This window comes from Populus trichocarpa, chromosome 13 (assembly GCF_000002775.5).
Source record: "Populus trichocarpa isolate Nisqually-1 chromosome 13, P.trichocarpa_v4.1, whole genome shotgun sequence".
NCBI lineage: Eukaryota > Viridiplantae > Streptophyta > Magnoliopsida > Malpighiales > Salicaceae > Populus > Populus trichocarpa.
The window spans coordinates 10,080,777-10,103,503 of record NC_037297.2 but is presented as its reverse complement, the minus strand read 5'-3'; the positions used below and the strand labels follow the sequence as shown (position 1 = coordinate 10,103,503).

General features: G+C 32.4%; 1 protein-coding gene across 3 annotated transcripts in view; it reads right to left on the bottom strand.

Annotated features, from left to right (window-relative positions):
• The window catches only part of LOC18104259 (disease resistance protein RUN1), a 64,755-nt gene that overhangs the window by 21,136 nt on the left and 20,892 nt on the right, over positions 1 to 22,727 (bottom strand). The window contains exons 5-6 of one of the 3 annotated variants that reach the window (XR_008057093.1): positions 3,553 to 4,590; positions 3,338 to 3,472 (exon numbers count right to left, since the gene is read on the bottom strand). The exons of 1 other annotated variant lie outside the window; for it this stretch is intronic. Coding sequence is in view for 1 of the 2 variants with exons in the window: in XM_052446416.1 (XP_052302376.1) it covers positions 4,288 to 4,590 (303 nt within the window). In the remaining variant the exon portion in view is untranslated. Of the gene's footprint in view, positions 1 to 3,337; positions 3,473 to 3,519; positions 4,591 to 22,727 lie in introns of those variants that run through there. One more of the 3 variants, XM_052446416.1, reaches the window with a different exon arrangement.

Genomic DNA, 22,727 nt, shown 5'->3' with positions numbered 1-22,727 from the left:
TAAAAAACACAATGCAAACCTTGGTTTCTTTATTGTTTGTTTATCAGAGCAAACAATAAAGAAAGTATTGTCATTTTTTTTTTTGTTAACAAATTAAACTTTTTGTCATTCTCAATGAAAAGAAAGCATTGTAAAAAAAAAGTAAAATTTATATTAGTTTTCCCTTGAAAAATAGATTATTGAAAAATCATATTATTAATGATGGTTGAGAAGTTGGTTGCATGATGCAATAAGAGTGTTTTCAGGTGTTTGAAGCAAAAAAATTGTTCAACTTAATTTTCTAAGCATCTATAAGCTATTTAATTTTGGGTATAAAGACCATATGTAAGCTATTTAATTTGAAAAAAAAAAAAAATTAGGCATTGATGGACCCACACACATAGGCTTATTTTAAAGTACCGACGTCTGACTTTTTTTTTTAATTTTTAGTATTTAGTTTTTTGGAAATTAAATTATTAAAAATATGATATATAATTTCTTTTAAATTCTTAGATTAATTAAATATTATTTTATTAAATTTCATTTAATTCTTATTTTGTTTGTAGATAATCATTCTATTTTATAATCTACCGTAATCAATTATTTTTTTAAAATTTTATTTGATGCTTTACTACAGCAGTCAATCTTTATTATCATATAATTAAATAAAAAATATTTTTTTAAAAAAATAAATTTTTTAAACTTTATTACTATAATCCAGGTTATGGATTTAACAAATTAATTTGGATCAATATAATATTATATTGTCTTAATATTAACAAAAAAAAAATATTATCTTAAATTTATTTTAACTTAAGTCATGTTTTTGACAATCTTTCTAGTTACTTTTAGACTTATTTAGTTTCATTTATTGATACTACACACAATAAACACTTTAATTATAATATTTTCACACGTCTAAATCAACTCCTCATTTATTTCTATCTTGAAATATTTCTAACAACATCAAATTCAAAATCATTATCAAGCTTGTTTCCTTCCTCAAGGACTATCATTTCCGGACGTTTAGCCCAAACTCCAGATCAGTCCCGTGAAACATATTCCCAATCCATGTCGTCATTCACCCTGAAACAAGACTTCTTAGTGAAATTTAAAACTCTATTCACTATATACATGGATTTTGTGTCTGTATCTTTCTGCAAGGTGAGCTTATAAAATATATGATCACCATAAAATTAGCACGAGAAATTAAGTAGTTTTTAATCTTTCATGAATGCCAAGTTTCTAATATAGATAAAACAAGAATAAAATCCTGTTTATTTTTACGTTTCAAAAATATTTTTGAAAAAAATTAAAGTTTTTTTTTCACTTCAAATTTATACTTTTTTTGTTGTTTCAGATCATTTTAATACATTGATATTAAAAATATTTTTTAAAAAAGTAAAAAATATTTTTTAAAATAAAAACATTTTAAAAAATAACTACCACAACTCTTTAAAAAATACATAAGAGTTTTATGAATTGGGATTTTGAAAGGCTACTTAGTGTTTGGTAATTAAGTAGATGGAAAGGGTTAGTTACCTTCCCGATGATTCCAATCCAGATGAAATGGCGGCCTCGGTGAGAATACCCATCAACCTTTGTACCTTCTTCTTATCTTTACTTTAAAAAATAACCACAGCAACACTTTAAAAAAATACCTAAGAATTTTGTGAATTGGGATTTTAAAAGGCTACTTAGTGGATGTTTGTTTACGCGGGAGCTTCTGCTTTTAAAGCTCATCGCGTAAACATCAAGTTTGGTAACATAAAAACTCAACTGCTTTTCATATGAGACCCATATATATTTTTTATGAAACATCATTCCGTGAGAAGCAGTTGAGAGCTGCTTCTCATGTCTACAACCAGATGAATATAGTTCACCTGGACACTGTTCACTTGGAGTGAACAGTGCTAGGTGAATAACTATTTATATTAAAAAAATTAATTTTTTAAAATTATATTTTGCTTAAAAAACTAGTGTTTAATATTATTTAATAACACTACATAAATTAGAAGGAGATCGCTTGATGACGTAGCATTTACAGAATTTAATCTCAAGCCCAATTATGTTCTTGCCGGGTCCGACCTAGTTAAAAAAAATTCAGTTTTTATTTTTATTTTTAATTGTATTTTATTCAAAAAATTAAAAGGAGATTGTTTGATGACGTAACAAAAAATTCAGTTTTTGTTGTTGCACGCTTAAGAAACCATGGAAAATATAGTCCTTGTTGGGTAGATTTCGTACATGATGAAATTGCACATAGTTTAATGGAATAATAATAAAATATTTGATATCAATATTATTTATTTCATGATATAATAACAGTAGTTAAATCTATAATATTTAAATTAAAAACTATTAATATTAAACTATATATATATATATATAATTATTTTGTAACCTCAATTTGAAAAACATTCTTTTAATCAATCCTGTACCAAACACACTTACTGTTGGTAATTAAGTAGATGGAAAGGGTTAGTTACCTTTTCGATGATTCCGATCCAGATGAAATGGCGACCTCGGTGAGAATATCCATCCACCTTTGTACCTTCTCCTTATCTTCACTGAAATCTTCTTCATCCTTGTCGAAGACAATCGTGTAACTCTCTGTTTGTTCATCTACCCGTGATTGCTCGACATTATAAGAAACTGTTGAAACTGGAAAAACAGTGTCCGATTTCATCTTTTTCATGAATTCATCAATCTTGACAAATCCGCCAAACCCCAAAGTTGAAACATAATCTCTTGCAAATATAATAATTGACAGCCCCGACTCTTTGATGTCGCTTACGAGACTTGATTCAATTTTCTTTAGATACTTTATTTGTCTCTTATATCGGATAATGCCTCTCTGGAATAGAGCTGTATGCAAATGAGTGAAATTATTGCTATTGTGCTTACCTCTGAAGCTAAAGAAGACATCATGCATCCATTGACTATAAGATGAAGAATTAGCTAAAGAATCAATATATGAAGAAGCTGCTTCTTTGCTTGCTATAATAAGATGGCCAGTAGGTGATTGCCATGATGGAGTATATGAAGAAGCTGCTTCTTTGCTTGCAACAATAAGATGGCCAGAATTTACCATACGGACACCACAATTCTCCACCTTGACTCCTTGATCATAAGAATGAAATGACAACTCGAGTTCGCTAGAGGATTCATTCTCCCGTTCTTTAAGCTCTTTCAGATAATCAAAAGATAAATAGAATAACCACAGATGATCCGACAGAGCTTGCATAGAGTTACAACCTATATACATGGGCGAAGGATAATACTCTTTTCCATCGACTTTGAAATGACAACTTTTACCATATGTACTGAATGCAGCACATGCAGCAAACCCCATCCACCCATTATCATCACCATCCAGATAATTAAAAGGCATCTGCACCCTAATTGAAGATTCCTTACTTTGATGAGTAAACCAGCCTGGAATTTCATTTCCAGGAACAGCAATACAAAATCCAGGTCTTGGAGATGAGCCCTATATCATAAATCAAAAATGTTTTAGAGAGAGAGAGAGAGAGAGAGAGAGATAAAGATTGGGTATGGTGAAGAGAAGACCTGGAGGTATTTTTCAAGCATGTTCAGACCCATGTTGTTTTGGCCATTATGCTTGTACAGTTCCCAACAGTTAAGACATTTGAACTTTGATCTTTTCAGACTGCTTTGCTTTATTGGATCTGGAATTTCTTTTAGTCTTAAACAGCCATCCAATTTTACTTTTTGAACTTTCAAGGGAACCTCAGGCAATGATTCAAGCATCACGCAATCCTTCAAGGCAAGCTTTTCAAGCCTAGAAAGCTGATTTATGCTTTTAGGCAGGCTAATAAAGTTATTTCTGCTCAGATTTAGACTCCTCAATGACGATAAGCAGCCAATATCTTCAGGAACTGCTCCTTCTCCTAGATTACAAGCGCATAAATCCAGTTCTTCTAAAGAACACAGACCAGACAAAGAAGGCAATATTTGATCTGTGAGATTCACAGCTATTCTTTTGCATCCATTAAAAGACAATACTTTAAGATTCTTCAAAAGAAAAAAAGACGCTGGTGGCTGTCTAATTGAAGTTCCACTTGCATCAAACTCCTCCAAACTTTCTACTTCCCCCAAATTCTCTGGTATGTTCTTAAGTTCAGAGCAGTCAGACACATCAAGTCTTTTGAGGGATTTCAAACCACTTATGCTACTGGGAATACTTTCAAGGTTCTTACAATTGTTCATGCTCAATAGAACTAAACCAGCCAAACAATGAAATGATGAGGATAGTTCTGCAATAGCAGTCCCATCTAAACGAAGCTACCTCAAGCAGTTCATGTTTCCTACTATATCAGGAAACTTATCAAGTTTTGAGCAGCCACTGAGAGTGCAAACTTCTAATGATTCCATTTCAAGGTTGCTTGGGAGAATCCTAAGACTATAGCAGTTCACAAGATTCACAAGTTGAAGCTTCTTGTGACGTCCAAATGATGGATGGACCTCAGATAAACTTGCACAACCTTCAAGAATCAGACTCTCGAGATTTGGAATTCCAGTAAAATCTGGGGTATTGATTAGGTACAGTGAGTTGCTGAGATTGATGATTTTTAGATTAACTAAAATCTACAATCAAGACGAGAGAGAGAACAAACATTAAGTGGTGGTACCATATATGATTTAGTTTTAAATGGTAATATTTGACAAAATATGATAATTTTTTTTGAATATTGATTATTAAGTAATGTTTAGGAAAAAAGACTGAGATAATAAAAATAAAGAAAATAAGATATAAAAAAAAGAAAAACAAGATTAAAATTGTATTTATTGAGAAATGATATTTATAATTTATTCCTCTTCACTTTTTATGGGACTATTATAGTTTAACAAAACATTGCATTATTTAGTTGGTTCTCAATCTTGTAAAAACTTATTTGATTTTATTATTTGTACAAAATTAAAAATTAAAAAACAAAAATTAAAGAAGAAGAAACAAAGACTACTGCCTTTTAGTTTAATTTTTCCAAAGCTCTTTTTTGATCCTTTAGTTTAGGGATTAGATATTTTAATCAGCTTAACCAGCAGCCGCTGCTGTGCATTAGTTAAGTGCCGTCGACTTTATTTTGGCGGCCAAAATGGCATTCCTGGTTGTTATTGGAATCGTTTCAATGGAACCTCCCTCTCGAGAGGTGTAGCTTGCTTACCTTTGATTTGGTACCGACATTCTATATTTTTCTTTACTCTTCTCTTGAATTTTCGCTTCCATTCCTTCAAATTCCCAATACAATTGTTTTTACTTTATATTTGATTTATATTCTTTTAATTACTATTTATTTTATTTAAAAAAATTTATCAAATTAATTTTTTTAATTTCATCCATATATATATATATATATATATATATATATATATATATATATATATATATATATCAGATTGTATTTTTACTTTTTTATTACTATTTATTTGATTTAAGATAATTTTTAAAATTGAATTGAGATTTTATTTTTCTTTAGTTTTTTTTAATAGATTTAATCTTCATTTTTTTAATTGTTATATTTTTTAATTGATTTTTTCTAAGTTATAAAAGATTTAATCTAGCTCGCGGTATAGCATATACCATCAATAAGTATATACCAGAAGGATATGAAGAGTGGAGAGATTTATCAAAAAAAAAAAAAAAACTTTCAGTTATTTTAATTGGAAGTTTTTGATAGAGAAAATCTGAGAAAACTATTTTTATTTTCATATATAGTATATACAAGGCATGGGCCCACCTTTTTTTTTTTTGTAAAAAACATGTCTAATAGCAGCAAACGCTTTCCGAAGAAATAAGAGAAATCAATCGCTCAAGTTATGTATAATAGCATCAAGTTTAATAAATTGATTTTATTTTAATTATATTATAAAAAGATGCAACAATAATAAATAAATATTAAAAAAAAAGAATCACGTACCTTAGAAAGAAATATATGTAAGTAAAAAATTAGATTAAATAAAAAATAAAAAACATAACCCAAGTCAACGTAAGAAAGTATGGTAAACATGTAATCTAAGTAATAAAAAGCGAGTTAACCTATAAAACCTGCAGTTTAGATAAAGAGATCAATATAACCCAATAGAAAAAAATTAAATGAAACCATGAAAGTAATTTTTTTTTAAAAAAATAATGTCAAACAATGAAAGAGAATAAATAAATAAAAAAAATGTAGATCCGTATTAATTTTCAAAACTCATGATCCAGGTTATTAAACTGGAAGTATCATACATAGAAAAATAGTAAAGCATAATCCCCAACATATCAAATGTTAAAGAATGTAATGGGAAAAACAGTTAACAACACAAAAAAATCTAAAATAAAAAAATGATAATTAAAAAAATAAGGGTGAAAATAAATTAAAGGATAACTAAATTTTTTTTATTGAAGGGTAAAATGAAAAAAAGTTGCAATAAAATAAAATAAAAATTAAAAAAAATAACACATTATATTTCTGATTTCTTATCATGGCTTATGAAAAGATACAAACAAATTTACAGAGCTAGTGGGTCTTACCTTACATCCGCACCATAATTGCTCAATACTGCTGCAAGACATGTAGAGTTCAACAAGCTCATCCGGACGGAAACATGCTGGCAATGACTTTGAAGGGTAAGCATGCCATTCAAGGAATCGTAACTCCTTCGAGAGATACTCGGGTCCTTCAGAAAGATCCACGTTGTGAATTTTGAGCAATCTTAGTTTGGTCATTTTTGAGAAGGCTGTCATGTTCCATTGTGCCTCTTTTGCTTTGGGCAAGTCCAAGAATATACTTTGTATTTTTTCCTGTCGACCAAGAGGAAGGATAGGTAAGAAGCTATTGCAGAGTAGAGATGGAGCATGAAATCTTATGGATAATGAATGTTCTGTTTATATCAGCTACTACTCACTGTGCTGTCCTCCAGTGCGTCGCAGACATCCTTGTAAGTGCACAATCTACTGCGTCTTCCAGGCTCTTCAGGGGATTCACAACGAACAATTTCTTCACCCATTTTCTGTAATAAATTATGCATCCTTATCTCATCTCGTGAGACGCTTATAAGGGATTTCTCAATAAGAGCCTGCATCCCAATATCTGCATGGAACCCACAACTGTCAAGTAGCCTAGCTATACGATCCTTTTTCATCCCCTTCAAGAAGCAAGCGATATCTAAAAATATTTTCTTCTCTAATTCATGGAGGCCATCAAAACTAATGCGAAGAACATCAATAATCTTCCTGTCAGGAATGTCATTCATTCTATCAATTGCACTTTTCCATTCACGCAGACCTCTTTTATGCAAGAACGAACCTATGACTTCAAGAGCTAGTGGAAGGCCATTAGCATAACCCACAACTTGCTTGGACAGTTCCGATAAATCTTCGGCAGGCTGGTCTCTTTTGAAAGCTTTCCAGCTAAATAAGATAAGAGCATCTTTATCATTTAATTTCTCAGCCTCGTATATTCTAGTAACACCATGGCTATCCAGCACATGTTTATTTCTGCTCGTTATGATAATCCGGCTCCCTGGACCAAACGATCCATGCTCTGCAGCCAACATCTGTAATTGTTCTTCATCATCTACATCATCCAGAATAAGAAGAACCTTTTTAAGCCGCAGCCTGCGCTTTATCAAATCAATCCTTCTTGAAGAATCCCGTGCAGTGGGAAGCTCCATTGAGATTTCCGAAAGAAGTTGTTCCTGTAAACGACACCGTCCATCTTTCTCTGCAAAAACTTCTCTCACATTTGCTAAGAAGCAGCTGCCTTGGAATTGCCAACGAATCCTATCATACATGACTCTTGCAACAGTTGTCTTTCCCATGCCACCCATTCCACATATCCCTATAAAGAGAGTATCAGTTGCTTGTTCGTCTATATATTCATTCAATACCTTCAGACGAGAATCTATTCCAACTAGATTTTTGCTAATTGTTTGCAAAGTGAAGCTTAGTTTGCACTGTATATATTCAGCAATCTTTTTAATTGATTGTGACTCATCGCTGCGTAAAAGAGGTAAGAACAATAAGCATGCATGCAGTGTGCGAAAACCGGGTCATATAGTGATAAGGGGAAAAGAAACATGAAATATTGTTACTTGAAATATATGGTTTTTAACGAGAAATTAATCAATCAACCTTCGATAATAGCCCGAAGATCAGGAGGAAAAGGAAAGAATAATTTGAATAGGAACTAGGATTCTGTGGATGCACAGAATGATCGATCCTTGTAATAGCTCTAGCTTATTGCACATAGAATAATAGCATTCATATAAGTTGTCATTTGTCAAGCTCGCCTCGAAAACTCAATCACTTGCCTACTATTAGTCACCCCTTCAATATTAGTTTTTCGATATTATATTTTGCCGCTTGTTAAATTGATGATGAAAACTCAACGACGAAATGAATGCATAGCTCGATCTCTTCAATATTTCTTCAATCATGCAGTTACCCTCCATCAATTTCATAAACTTCGAGTTGATCCTTTTGCGCATAAAACTTAGAGAAAGGTTGTGCAAGTCTTCATGGTAAAAAATTAATGCCAAGAGAGTTGCAAAGTTGGTTTTTGTTCCCAACAAAAAATTACAAGTGGATTTTAAGGAGTCCAACATGGCATGTCCATTTTGTCTAGACAAATATATCATTATTCTAAATAAATAAAAAGATGTATTTCCCAAAAACTAGTAAAAATAACTATTTGTGAGACAGTAATTAATAACTCCATCCAAAATAAATATAAAGAGGCTTAGTATACCTATTCCGTACATCCCAGCCAGATAGATTGGCCACTGTGGAGAGACAATCACTCCAGCATTTTACCCTGTCCAGATTTTCCGAGAGCTTTTCCTTATGCTCAATGAAAGCCTTCTTGTAATTCCCTTTCTGATCGGCTACCTCTGATGGATCCACATCATAAAAAACTGGTAGAACAGTGTGCCCCATCTCTTTCATGCACTGAACAATCTTGACAAGCTCATCTAAGCACCATGGTGAAGACGCGTAATCTCTTGAAAACACAACGATTGAAAATCTTGAATCTTCGATGGCCTTCCAGAGAGCAGGTTCGATGGTCTTTCCTCTCTCTAGCCCCCTATCATCCATGTATACGTCGATGCCTCTTTGTACCAAATTAGAATATAGATGGCTAGTAAAGTTATTCCGTGTGTCTTTGCCTCTAAAACTAAGGAAGACATCATACATCCATTGGGGAGCAGAATAAGAAGATGAGGCTGCTTTCTGCATGCTGGATGAGGCCATGGGAATCCCAGTAGCAATAAATTAATACTGAGTGATTCCTTCTAGTCTTCTTAGCTCTTAACTATCCAGGGATGGTTCAGCAACTGGTTAACTTCCATGCCATTTTATAGTGCATAATAGCCTTCTCCTGAGTTCAGACATGAAACAAAAAGTTAAGAGCAAGAGATTTGGCAAACTCAAGCTGGAACATAATTCTACTAAGAAACCAAATTTCTACTAGTTGTATACGAATGCACGTAGCAGAGACAAACCGTGTGGGAAGAGTTGAGTAGAGAGGCGACAGATCTAGCCAAAGCCCAATTCTTTCTTCTTCTGGCCTCTTCGCAACTGTGTAACTTCCAGATCCCCCTCTCCCTCTCTGATTTTTCTCCTCTCTTACACCCTCGATCCTTCACTCTCTGTTTTTTATCCGGTTTCTTTAGAGCAGAAACTCGTACTGGTAAACGTCCTGGATTTTTTCTTATGAGATTGTGAAGAAGATTACTTTCAATGCAGACAAGGTCGATAAAAGAAAACGCAAGTGGAATATGACGTGCATTGGACTGCTGGCAGCCTGGCACCTTCCTATCAAAAGCCAGGGTAGTGCCTTCGAAGTCAGAAATGAAACATCGAAGAATTTTCACATGCTATGGCAAGATTATTATCAACAATCATAAGAATTTTTATTTTTTTTATGATTTCTTGGAAAAGATTTTGTTTTAAGCTGGACATTTACGTTCAAAAAATAAAATACCATACATGCCTGGTTATTTCTGTTAAAATAATTGAGATCAAATACAAAAAGGAGATTAGAATTCTGAATAATCTGTATATTATGAATGCGTAGTCTTAACCTAAATACAAATAACGTATATATAGGTTAAACTGAAAGTACTATTCTACCCTTAATAAATAAGACTACATAAATATTATTTAACATCTCCCCTCAAACTCACGATGCAGCAGCTACAAGCATCGAGAGTTTGCCAACCAGAAAACGAAAACGAGAGATGGAATGCGCCTTGGTAAAGAAATCTGCAATCTGCAAGGAAGAAGGAACAAAAGGCAAAGCAATGGTGTCATGTTTGAGATGATGACGAGTAAGATAACAATCGATCTCAATGTGCTTAGTGCGCTCATGAAAAATCGAGTTATGAGCAATCTGAATAGAACTCTAGTTGCCACAATACATAGGAGTAGGATGAGAAAAAGAAATTCACATATCAGCAAGTAACCAACGTAACCAAACAATCTCTTTGGTAGTAGATGCCATGGCACGATATTCTGCTTCGGTGGATGATTGAGAAACAATAGATTGTTTCTTGCTCTTCCAAGAAATAAGAGAATTACCGAAAAAGATACAGAACCCGGTAACAGACTTGCGATCCGTGGGATCACTACCATGATAAGCATCAGAGTATGCACGCAACTCCAAGGAAGAGGTGGATGAAAGTAAAAGACTCTGAAAAACTATACCCCGAAGATATTGTAAAATACAAAGAACAACTGCTCAGTGAACAGTAGTAGGAGAAGCAACAAACTGACTAACAACATGAACAGCATATGTAATATCTGGACGAGTAATGGTGAGATATACCAAACTCCCAACAATAGTGCGGTATAAAGTAAGATCTATCAAAGATAAACCATCAGAAGAAGAGTACCTTGCGTTAACCTCAATAGGAGTATCTACAGTCTTGTTATCAGTAAGTCTAGCCCGCTCAAGAATATCTGCAACATATTTCGACTGAGAAAGAAGGTAACCTCTAAGTGAGTATGCTACCTCAATACCCAGGAAATATCGAAGATAACCCAAATCCTTCATTTCAAATCGTCTAGCCAACTATGTCTTCAAAACTGAAATACCATCAATATCATCACCAGTAATAATCATGTCATCAACATATAAAGACAGAATGATACGACCTGCATCAGTGCACTTAATAAAAAGAGCAGAATCATGACTGCTAGAAACAAAGCCAAGAGACGAGATCACAATAGAAAATTTCTCAAACCAAGCACGGGGTGCTTGTTTGAGACCATATAATGCTTTCTTAAGCTTACAAACATATCCAAAGTCATGTGAAATACCAGGAGGGGGTGCCATATAAACTTCTTCTTGAAGATCTCCATTCAAGAAGGCATTTTTAACATCAAGCTGAGAAATATGCCACTAACGAATCGAAGCTACGGCAATAAGAGTACGAATAATAGTCATTTTTGCAACCGGGGCAAATGTCTCCTCATAGTCCATACCATATTGTTGAGAGTATCCTTTTGCAAGCAGCCTAGCTTTGTATCGCTCAATAGACCCATCAGAATTAGTCCACACTAACCAAATAGGCCCTTAATATTCTTGTTCCAACAATCACACCTATTCAAAAAGAAATAATCATAGATATAGAAAAGTGAGTTTTCCGTCTTCTTTTTCTTTTACAGCCATGTAATCTACTTTATTTTGCCTGCCCTAACTCCGGGCTCTTTTGTTGACAGCCATATAATTATTAGCTTTTAATGATAATAATAATAAAATAAAATAAAAAGATGAAGAAGAAGCATGTAAGTCTTCTTCTTTCTCAATAGTAATAGTTTTAGTGCGAGGAAAAAAAAACTAGTAATGCATATGAATTAATTGTTACTTTAATGAACACAGCAGTAAATTTTTCTTTGCCTTTGGTTACTTGGCCTCCTCTATCCAGCTCGGGAGAAGAGAGAGGGAGAAAGGAACAGTACATGATGCTCTTTCTATTCAGCATAGCAGTGTAAGTAAAGAAAGCCACTGGTTTGATTTAAAAAGGTCTAAAAACCATGGGTTTGGCGACTCAAGACCCATCATTTTCACACCTGCATGCTTCTTCATCTTTTTCTTTGACAAACTCAATTTTGTCAAACTCAGTAAACTTGATCTGAGTTTATCGAGTTTCATCAATTTTAATCGAATTTGATTAGAATGGTTGATTTTTGAATTTTTTATTTAATTTCACATGTTATATTTATATTAACTCATAAATTCATATGAATTTATAAATTAACTCACGAGTTTGACAATGTGATAGGATTTCTTCAGCCACTTTGTGATTTTTACTGAATTTTAAAGTTAAGCATTAATGTTTAAAATAAATCTTCTTGGGATTTGTTCCCTCCCTCTCCGACCCCAATATGGTAAATGTCCTGTGATTCAATAGATATAATTGTGTTTAATAATAATATATAAGATAAAAGACTGTAAGTATTCTGTACCTTGATATTCACCATCTCCTCAGCTATCGCGGTGATATTTGTGGTCATGATGTAAGTGTTCTCTTCCCTCTCAACCCAAGTTTATAAATGCATAAATCCATGTTCCATGCAAGAACAAGGACGGACAGGCGATTATATTTTTGGGCCCTTGGACAGGGGACTCACGAAATGGCAAATTTGTTTATGTTGTTATAATAATATAAATTATATTTTAAATTTTATTTAATAATTTAAATTTTTTAATTAAATTAATTTTTAACATGATATTAGAATTTTGATAACTAAACAATTACAAATTTGAATTTTATCATCCCTCATTTATTTGATAAAAAATTAAATATAAGGTAATGTAAATCTGTGTAAATTTTAAGTTCAAAGGAGTTTCACTTAAGGAGATGTGTTAGAGAATAATATAAATCATATTTTTAAACTTCACCTAACAACTTAAGTTTTTAGATTGAATTGAAGTTATTGGGTTGAGATGGTTCTTTGATATGATATCAAAGTCTTGATGACCAAGTGGTCACGAGTTCGAATCTGACTATCCTTATTTATTTGATAAAAATTAAGTACAAGGTAGTGTGAGCCTGTACAAGTTTCAAACTCAAAGGGCTTGAGGAGGTGTGTCAGAGAATAATATAAATCATATCTTGAAACCTCACTTAAAAATTTAAGCTATTGAGTTGAGATGGTTCTTTGACACATTCTTAAACCTCTACCTCAAATTAGTTTTGGAATCATTGTTATAGATTTTATATATAGATCACTTGTTATTTCTAACCATCAAGTGGTCCATGTATATTTTGTAAAAAAAAAACTAAATCTAAATAAATATAACAAAAATTAAACAATACTTTATGGTTAATTAGTCCATGTATATTTCTCTATTATAATCTATAAGCAAAATAAATAAATATTAATGTATGATTGATTGATTCTTGCCAACACATGCCAAGTCTACTTGAAAATTTCCAAACGAGAATTGGATTTTTTTTCTTATAGTTATTTTACGATTCTAATTTCTTACAAACAGGTAGGAGAAAATAGTAATATTTTTACATTTATTACCATCACTCTAAACATAAAAAAGAAAAAGAAATATATATATATATATATAATCAAATTTATAGGTATGGGCATTTACAGCAGTACTCATATGTGGCTGCGGGTGAGGTTCACCCGCATCCACACGTATCATCATTTGGTTAAGAAGAAAAAAGTGCATTATGGTGGTAGGACCTACTAAAAACAAAGATGGTGCTGCAGGTTTTGTAGAAGCAGCATTTTGCTGCTTCTCGTGAGGGAGGAACCACGCACTGTTCACGTGAAAAGTTTTTTTTCTGAAAAATCAGTGTAGTTAATTGATTTCACTCACACTGTTCACGTGAACGTGAACAACAATTGTTTTTTTGAAAAATTAGTTTAAGGTGAATTAAATTTACTCGTATTATAATCTCAATTTTATTCCTGATAATATTTTACCTAATTTTATTGCACACTCAACAAATCATGGAAACTGTAGTTCTTGTCGAATGAATTTTGTACGTAATGAAATTGTAAATTTGTTTTTTAAAAAATTGAGTTTTACTCGAAAAACTAGTATTTAATATTATTTAATTACACTACATAAATTAGAAGGATATCGCATGATGACGTAGCATTTATGGAATTTGATCGCAATTCTAATTATGTTCTTGCCGGGTCCAACCCAGTTAAAAAAAAATCAGTTTTTTTTTTATTTTAATTGTGTTTTATTCAAAAAATTAGAAGGAGATCGTTTGATGACGTAAAAAAAAATTCAGTTTTTGTTGTTGCGCGCTTAAGAAACCATGGAAAATATAGTCCTTGTTGGATAGATTTCGTATGTGATGACATTGCATATAGTTTAATGGAATAATAAAAAATATTTGATATCAATATTATAATGTAATAACAGTAGTTAAATCTACAATATTTAAATTAAAAATCATTAATATTAATATATATAATTTTATAACCTCAATTTGAAAAGTATTTTTTTAACCAAACACATTAAACTACTTTTTGTTGAACCTCAATTTCAACCACAGTTTTAACCAAATATATATTTTTCCAAACCAACCTCAACTAAAAATACTTTTTATAAAACAACTTTTTTAAAACCACAACCACAACAACAGCCTCAATACCAAACACACTAGTAGCAAAAACCTAATGTAAATTGGTTAATTTAATGTACTTTCATTGAAATGACCATAATATTTATACCCCGTTTATTTTTATGTTTCAAAAGTACTTTTGAAAAATTTTAAAATTTTTTTTTATTTCAAATTAATATTTTTTGGTGTTTTTAGATCATTTTGATATGTTTATATCAAAAATAATTTTTAAAAAATAAAAAATATTATTTTGATATATTTTCAAATAAAAAAAACTTTAAAAAAACATCTACAACTACATTTCCAAACATCCTCTTCTTAAAATGAAGTTTCTTATTTGTGGACACATAATGCATGCAGTTATGGACAGAAGATTCTCCTTAATAGGATTGGCGTATATATGCCCTAATTAATTATCCTTTAAACTAAAACTAGATATGGATTGAGCGGGCAATTAATCTTTAAATTTTCATACTAAGATATCCAGAGCAAATGACAAATAAATTATGGAAAACTGACTGGGGAAAGCTTACATAATGGATATTTTTAGACAATAGGTATGAGCAAGCAACAAAGCAAAAGTTGGACTTTATAATAACCATCAACATCTAGCGTGCCTGATGTAGAAACTTTATGTAAATTATTTTATACGGACGGAAACTAAAGAAACAATAAAAAAAGCACTTAATTTTTTATGTGAAAAAGAGGCTGCTTTGAACTCTAAATTTGTTGATTTATTATCTTTAAAATAATAATATTGAAATCTGTCTTTTTAAAAGGTTTATCAAAACTTTAAATAGACTATAAACCCTACCTTCACTAGAAAATAAAAACAAAACTTGAAATTACAAAGGAAATAATAAAATATGAAAGAAACAGGAAATCTAAAAATAACAAGGAAAATCAAAGAAATTATCAAAACCAGGATCTCGAGAAGAGATTTTTAAAATATAAAGATTCAACGGTCAGAGTCGTGAGTCCATATGGCTTTGAGGAAAACAGTTTTTGAAAACTCCTGTAAATATTTTAGCATTATCCAACAGTCGAATCAAAAGTTATGGTCTTTTGAGCCATCATTCTGGTCTGGCACGACCGGACTTCCTCTTGAATCTAGACCTGTTCACTGGTCTATAAATATGTCTGCTAGGCTATCTGCGTAATCTATTAGGAACATATCCTAATCTAGTTATGACAAATCACTTCTGACCGATGGACTAATTTTTTCAGTATATACTACCAAAATTACCGAGGGACTATTTAGAATTTTGAAAAAAAAACAGGTCGATGACGTGAAAGTTTTTGCGGGTGTTTTTACTGATGGAATCACCAAGGGATTCAAACTAGGATCTCTGTACAGTGATGCGACCCCTTTACTGACATAAGCACCGATAGAATCACCGACAGAAATTTTCCATCGGTGATTCCATCGGTAAAAGTGAATATATCACCCCTCTCCTCCCCTATTTCTCCTTCTTCTTCCCCTACCTCTGCATCTAAAAAAGCTGCCTCACCCCCTAACTGCAAACACCCACCTCCCTAAACTATCCCTTTCTTCTCAACACAAGTCATCATTCTTTAACTTTTTGTAGTCACAACCTCTGTATTCTGATTTATTGTGAATTTTATCATTTTTTATAAGTAAATCTATCTTTTTTTTAATTTTAACATTAAAATGTCAATTTTATTATTATTTAATGTTTTTTTTAGTTTATGTATTTTGTTAGTGTATGTACATGTTTTATTGTTTTTTCTCAAACAAACTTGTAATATAAATGTATAATTTTGTACTTGTTATGGTTTGTTTTAGATTTTGTAAAATTGTATTTGTTTGTAAATTGTTGAAACTTATATCGAATTACCGAATTAGATATGTTGTGATGAAATAAATAATAGTTTATATAACGGGTCCGTTTTAATTTTTATCAATGTTATTGCGGAGTTGTAATTTCCATAAATTTATATGTATAAATTTGTATGGACGTTGATAATTGATAATGAATATTTAAGAGAAGTTTTAATTAGTTTGTTCCCCCTCTTCTCAACACAAGTCATCCTTCTTTAACTTTTGTAGTCACAACATCTGTATTCTGATTTATTGTGGATTTTGTCATTTTTTATAAGTAAATCTATCTTTTTTTAATTTTAACATTAAAATGTCAATTTTATTATTATTTAATGTCTTTTCAGTTTATGTATTTTGTTAGTGTATGTACATGTTTTCTTGTTTTTTCTCAAACAAACTTTTAGTATGAATGTATAATTTTGTACTTGTTATGGTTTGTTTTAGATTTTGTAAAATTATATTTGTTTGTAAATTGTTGAAACTTATGTCGAATTACCGAATTAGATGTGTTGTGATGAAATAAATAATAGTTTGATTAACAAGTCCGTTTGAATTTTTATCAATGCTATTGCGGAGTTGTAATTTTCATAAATTTATGTGCATAAATTTGTATGGACGTTGATAATTGATAATGAATATTTAAGAGAAGTTTTAATTAGTTTGTTGGATAATCTTAAGTTAAACCAATATTCTTGCAAATTTATTTACTTAACATAGTTAATTAATACATGTTGTCATCAATATTTTATAGTGGTTCGATAGAAGTTATGGATGATCGTTCATGGATGTATCGAAATTCACCACAAAGATCGCGAAGGATGGATTATTGTAATGGGGTTCAGGGTTTTATTAATTTTGTAACATCTATTCCGAGAAATTTTAGTGGAGGGGGTATTAGGTGTCCATGCAGGAAGTATAAAAATAAAAAGTGTCTGCATCCAGATGTTATAACGATGCATCTTCTATACAAGGGGTTCATGGAGGATTACATATGTTGGTATGCACACGGAGAACTATTTGTTCGTAAAGAGAGCATGATAGAAAGGATGGTTGTGTCAACTTCTAGTGTAGCCATATCTATGGATTTTATGTTGTATAAGTGTAGGGAAAATCATGGATGTGAAATTTGGTATGATTTTGTGATATGCACATTCATGGATTTATATGGAAGCCTTAGAAATGGTAATTGAAGTAGAATTTTTTACATAATATATATTGAAATGTTGTGATACATGATGGAAGTTTGGGGAAATAGAGAAATTGAATGGAAATTAGAGAAATTGTGCGTTAATTTGATGTGCATGTGAGAGAAATATTATGTGGGATAAATGTTGACACAAAAATACATGATGACAAATACAGTGATGACGCTTGTTTAGCAGTGTGGTTGTTTTTTAAATAATTTTCATGTCAAAATGCATGCTAATGATTTTTTTTATTTTTTAAAAATTATTTTTGATATTATCATATCAAAACGATACAAAACATATTAAATTTTAATAAAATTAAAAATTAAAAAAATTTTAAAACACAATTTACACCACGTTTACCAACAATTACGTAGAATTCCTTTAATAGAAGATTACAAATTAAGAAAAACACGATCTCAACAAACCAATCATAGTGTATGCGTGTAATATTAAAAAAACTATTTTCTTGATAATTTTATATAATGAATTTCATGCTTCCTTTCCAGGGGCAATACAGTAGCAAGACTGATAGCTGACATGGCAGCTGAGAGAAGAACAAAATAAAATAAAAATAAAATATCAAATCATAAACGCTGTCATTTTTTTTTTTGTTTGTTAACAAATTAAATTGTTTTGTCATTCTCAATGAAAAGAAAGTATTGTAAAAATAAATAAAATTTAAAAAATCATGATTAGTTTTCCTCAAGAGTAACATCAAATTCAAAATCAATATCAAGCTCGTTTTCCTCAAGGACCTTCTTCCGGAAGTTCAGCACAAACTCCACGTCAGTCCCGTGAAACCTATTCCCAGCTGGCCAGTCCATGCCATTCACCCTGAAACAAGATTTCTTAGTGACTACCAAACATTGAATTTGAAACTCTCTTCACTGTATACATGGTTTTGTGTCTGTCTTTTTTTTTTTAATACAAGTTTATAAAATAATTAATAAAATATCACTATTTATTCACCAAATATTATAAAATTAAGCACGAAAAAGTAGTTTTTAATCTTTCTTAAATGCCAAGTTTCTATATGTAGATAAAACAAGACTAAACTTCGCTTGAATACGTAAGAGTTTTGTGAACTTGGGATTTTGGAAGGTTACTTGGTGTTTGGAGATGAGGTTCAGTTTTTTTAAAAATATTTTTTATTTAAAAATATATTAAAATAATATTTTTTTATTTTTTAAAATTTATTTTTAACATTATCGCATCTAAATAATCTAAAATTATTAAAAAAATATTAATTTTAAAAAAAATTAAAAAATTTTTTAAAATACAAAAAAAAAAAGGAAAGTAATGATTAATTACCTTTTCGATGATTCTGACCCAGATGAAATGGCGACCTCGGTGAGAATATCCATCCACCTTTGTACCTTCTCCATATCTTCACTGAAATCTTCTTCATCCTTGTCGAAGACAATCGTGTAACTCTCTACTTGTGCATCTACCCTTGATTGCTCGACATTATAAGAAACTATTGAAACTGGAAAAACAGTGTCCGATTTCATCTTTTTCATGAATCCAACAATCTTGACAACTTCGTCAAACCACCAAGCTGAACAAGCATAATCTCTTGCAAATATAATAATTGACAGCCCCGACTCTTTGATGTTGTAAACAATAGGGTTTCTGTAATATTACTTCTTTTTTATTATTCTTCTCCACATGAGGCAATATATATAGTTACACTTCAGAGACAGGATAGGAAAAATACAGAGTAGATAAGCAGGAAAGTTATTTGTTCCTACATATATACAAATACGAATCAATCTAGGATTTAATACAGCTCATGCGCACACTCCCCCTCAAGTTGGTGCATAGATGTTTATCATGCCCAACTTGTCAATTATATCATGAAATGCCTTTCCTGAAACTGCCTTCGTGAGTACATCAGCCATTTGACTCTTAGATTGTATAAATGGAAACTGTATGATTCTTCCACCGAGATTCTCCTTGATGAAATGACGATCAACCTCGACATGTTTGGTGCGATCATGTTGAACAGGGTTCTGTGCGATTGCTATAGCTGCCTTATTATCACAGAATAGATTCATAGGTTCAGTATATTCAATCACTAAATCCCTTAATATATTCCTTATCCATATCAATTCACATACACCATGAGCCATCCCTCGAAATTCAACTTCAGCACTTGATCTTGCTACTACTTTTTGTTTCTTGCTTTTCCAAGTGACAAGATTACCTTCTACAAACGTAAAATAACCAGAAGTAGATTTTCTGGTCGTCTGATCTCCTGCCCAATCAAAGTCTGTATATCCTTCAATGTTAGAAATACTGTTTTTTGTGAACAACAATCCTCTTCCTAGAGAACCTTTTAAGTACCGTAAGATTCGATATACTGCTTCCATATGTTCTTTACTTGGTGCATGCATGAACTGACTCACCACGCTTACTGCATATGCTATATCAGGTCTGGTATGGGATAAGTAGATTAGCCTTCCAACTAATCGCTAGTAACGATCCTTGTATGTTGGATCCTGATCTGGAAAAATTCCTAGCTTATGATTCATCTCCATGGGCGTTTCTACTGGTTTGCAACTAAGCATTCTAGTTTCAGTTAGCAGGTCTATCACATATTTTTGTTGTGAAAGAGATATTCCCTTCCTTGACCTTGCCACCTCAATTCCCAAAAAATATTTAAGGTGTCCGAGATCCTTCATTTCAAATTTAATAGCTAGATATCTCTATAATGCTTTCATTTCACATGGATCATCTCCTGTCATGACCATATCATCCACATATACAATTAAAGCGGTTACTCTTCCTTCGTTATGTTTTATAAACAAAGTATGATCAGAGTTACTTTGTTTATAGCTAAACTCCTTCATTGTAGCAGAGAATCTCCCAAACCATGCTCTAGGTGACTGTTTTAGTCATACAATGACTTCTTCAGTCTGCAGACTTCACCTTTGCCTAAGTTGTTGTTAACTCCAGGTGGTAGTTCCATGTAGACTTCTTCTTCTAGATCACCATTGAGAAATGCATTCTTAACATCAAACTGTTATAGAGGCCAGTCTCGATTTGCTGCTATAGATATAAGAATACGAATAGTATTGATCTTGGCTACTGTTGCAAAAGTATCCTGATAATCTACCCCATACCCTTGTGTATATCCTTTTGCGACTAGTCGAGCTTTATACTTGTCAATACTACCATCTAGGTTGAGTTTCAGTGAACACCCATCTGCATCCAACTGTCTTCATTCCTTTGGGCAGCGGAACTAGTTCCCACGTAGCATTTTTCTGTAGAGCCTCCATCTCTTCATTCATTGCCTTTCTCCATCTTTGATTAGCCAATGCATCCTGCACATTACTAGGGTTTTCTGTAGGACAATATGTTTCATTAGACTCTCTAATCCCATGACTTACCTGAGGAGGAACATTCGTGGATGATTCTGCAGGTAATGGTGTAGACAGGGGCAACTCAAATGGTGATGCAGATTCATCAGGAAAAAATAGAGCCTCATGTGTGGAATCATTCTCGGTATTAGTGCTATGATCACAGCCTTATGGATTCAATTGTTCATTTTCTTCTAACTGGATAGACTCCTCACTTACTTTATCCATTAGAGCCTCTAACTGGGTAAACTCCTCACTTCCTTTATCCATCAGATCCTTATTCTCGTTACTGAAGTTCTCCCCCTGAAGAGAATGGCTCAAGACTCCCCCAGAGTAATAAGGTATGAGCTCACGAAAGGAGGCATCCAATGTCACATGAACTTTGCGGGTATGGGGATCATAACACCTATATCCTTTCTGAAGATCAGAGTAGCCAACAAATACACAACGTTTTGCACATAGATCAAGTTTGTTCCATAAGATTTTTGGGATGTGAACAAACACGGTACAACCAAAAATTCGAGGCTCAAGGTTGGAAAAATGGGGAACTGGGAGTAAGGATTGTAACTTTTGTAAGGGTATTTGAAAATCTAGAACTCGGGAGGGTGTTCTATTGATGATATAAGCAGCAGATTTCACAGCCTCACCCCAATAAAATTTTGGCATGTTCATACCAAAGAGGGAAACACGTACTACCTCTAATAGTTGTCGATTTTTCCGCTCAGCTAATCTATTTCGTTGTGGAGTATAGGTGCATGAGGTCTGATGGTGAATTCCATGGCTGCGCAGAAAGTTCCCAAGAGACACAGCTACAAACTCGGTGCCATTATCAGACTGCACCACACGAATTTGTTTTTGGTACTGAGTTTGTATCATTCTATGGAATGTCTGGAAAGCTAGACACACATCATTCTTATGTATAAGTAAGGATACCCAAGTCATTCTCGTGCATTCATCAATAAAAGTCACAAAATAACGAGAGCTAGAAATTGCAGGAACCTTTGCAGGACCCCAAACATCAATGTGAATGACCTCAAATGGTTCTGAACTTTTATTCAAACTTGGGGAATAAGAGATACGGTGACTTTTAGCCAGTTCACATGTATCACAATGAAAATCCAATTCATTAATACCAGAAAAGAGTACTGGTTGTAGTTTCTTTAGATAACCAAAATAAAGATGTCCTAATCTACGATGCCATAGCCATATAACTGTCTGAGCCTTGTCTCTGCTACTAACATTATTTGCCTCACTGATTTTTTATTCTCCATTATCTGTTAATTCCAAGTAGTAGAGTATGCCCCGTCTAACACCATAGCCAAGAATCCTCCGCGTTAAAATGTCCTGAAAGACACAAAAGAAAGGCCAAAAGTTACAGTACAATGAAGAGTGGATGTAATTTGGCTAACAGATAACAGATTATATTCAAGAGAGAGAACAACAAGGACAGTATTGAGTATGAGTGTATTTGACAAAATAATAGATCCTTCCCCAGTAACAGGGGAGGTACTACCATTGGCTGTGGAAATAACTGATTGAGAAGAAGGGAGTATGGATTGTAATTGTCTAACGTCTCTCGTCATATGTTCAGATGCACCTGTATCAACAATCCAAGTTTTATCCTTATAATGTGCAGGGAATACAGATACTTTACCAACTTTACTAGGATGAGCAATATTTGCTGTAGGCTGCTGGTGATCTTCTGTGGATGTTGTCATAGCTCTTGTAGAGATCTTT